We start from the raw sequence: 452 nt of genomic DNA on the forward strand, positions 1-452 counted from the left end.
GGAGTGGCACTGGCCGCGCAGGGAGGGACCCTTCTCGCCGCAGTCCACAGCCATCTCCCGACAGGGTGCTGGCCGGGGAGGGGGCCCAGGACGCCGGGATTAGAAGGGGTCTGGCACTAGGCTCCTTGCCTTGGGGCTTAGAGGGATTAAGCGGGCTCGGTCCCCGTTCTGCTCTCCTCTCCTGCCCCCCTGGCCCGCCAGGAAAGAGGAAGCGGGCAGCGCGACCCGGGACAATGGCAGCTTTGTCACCGCAGCTCCTGGCTATGCCAGGGCCGGGGCAACCCGGAACCCGAGCTCCAGGGCGTTCCTCGGCCTTCAGGCCCTTGGGCCGGGACCGGCAGAGCGGCCGCGAGTGCGAAATGCGCGTTGCGGGACGCGGCTCACCGTGCGTGTAGATGTTGCCCAGCTCGTTGTGCAGGTAGAAGAGGCTGCGCCGACAACCGGGGCCGCCG

At 69.5% G+C, this 452-nt stretch overlaps 1 protein-coding gene across 1 annotated transcript in view; it reads right to left on the reverse strand.

Annotated features, from left to right (window-relative positions):
• Positions 1 to 434, reverse strand: part of PAQR4 (progestin and adipoQ receptor family member 4) — a gene marked incomplete at its 5' end in the record, with an annotated part of 3,713 nt that extends 3,279 nt beyond the window's left edge. Inside the window, 1 exon segment of the mRNA XM_006162998.3 lies at positions 385 to 434. Within this exon segment, the coding sequence (XP_006163060.2) occupies positions 385 to 434 (50 nt within the window).
• Positions 435 to 452: the final 18 nt, after the last annotated feature.

Source organism: Tupaia chinensis, unplaced genomic scaffold (assembly GCF_000334495.1).
Source record: "Tupaia chinensis unplaced genomic scaffold, TupChi_1.0 Scaffold141247_1, whole genome shotgun sequence".
Lineage (NCBI taxonomy): Eukaryota > Metazoa > Chordata > Mammalia > Scandentia > Tupaiidae > Tupaia > Tupaia belangeri.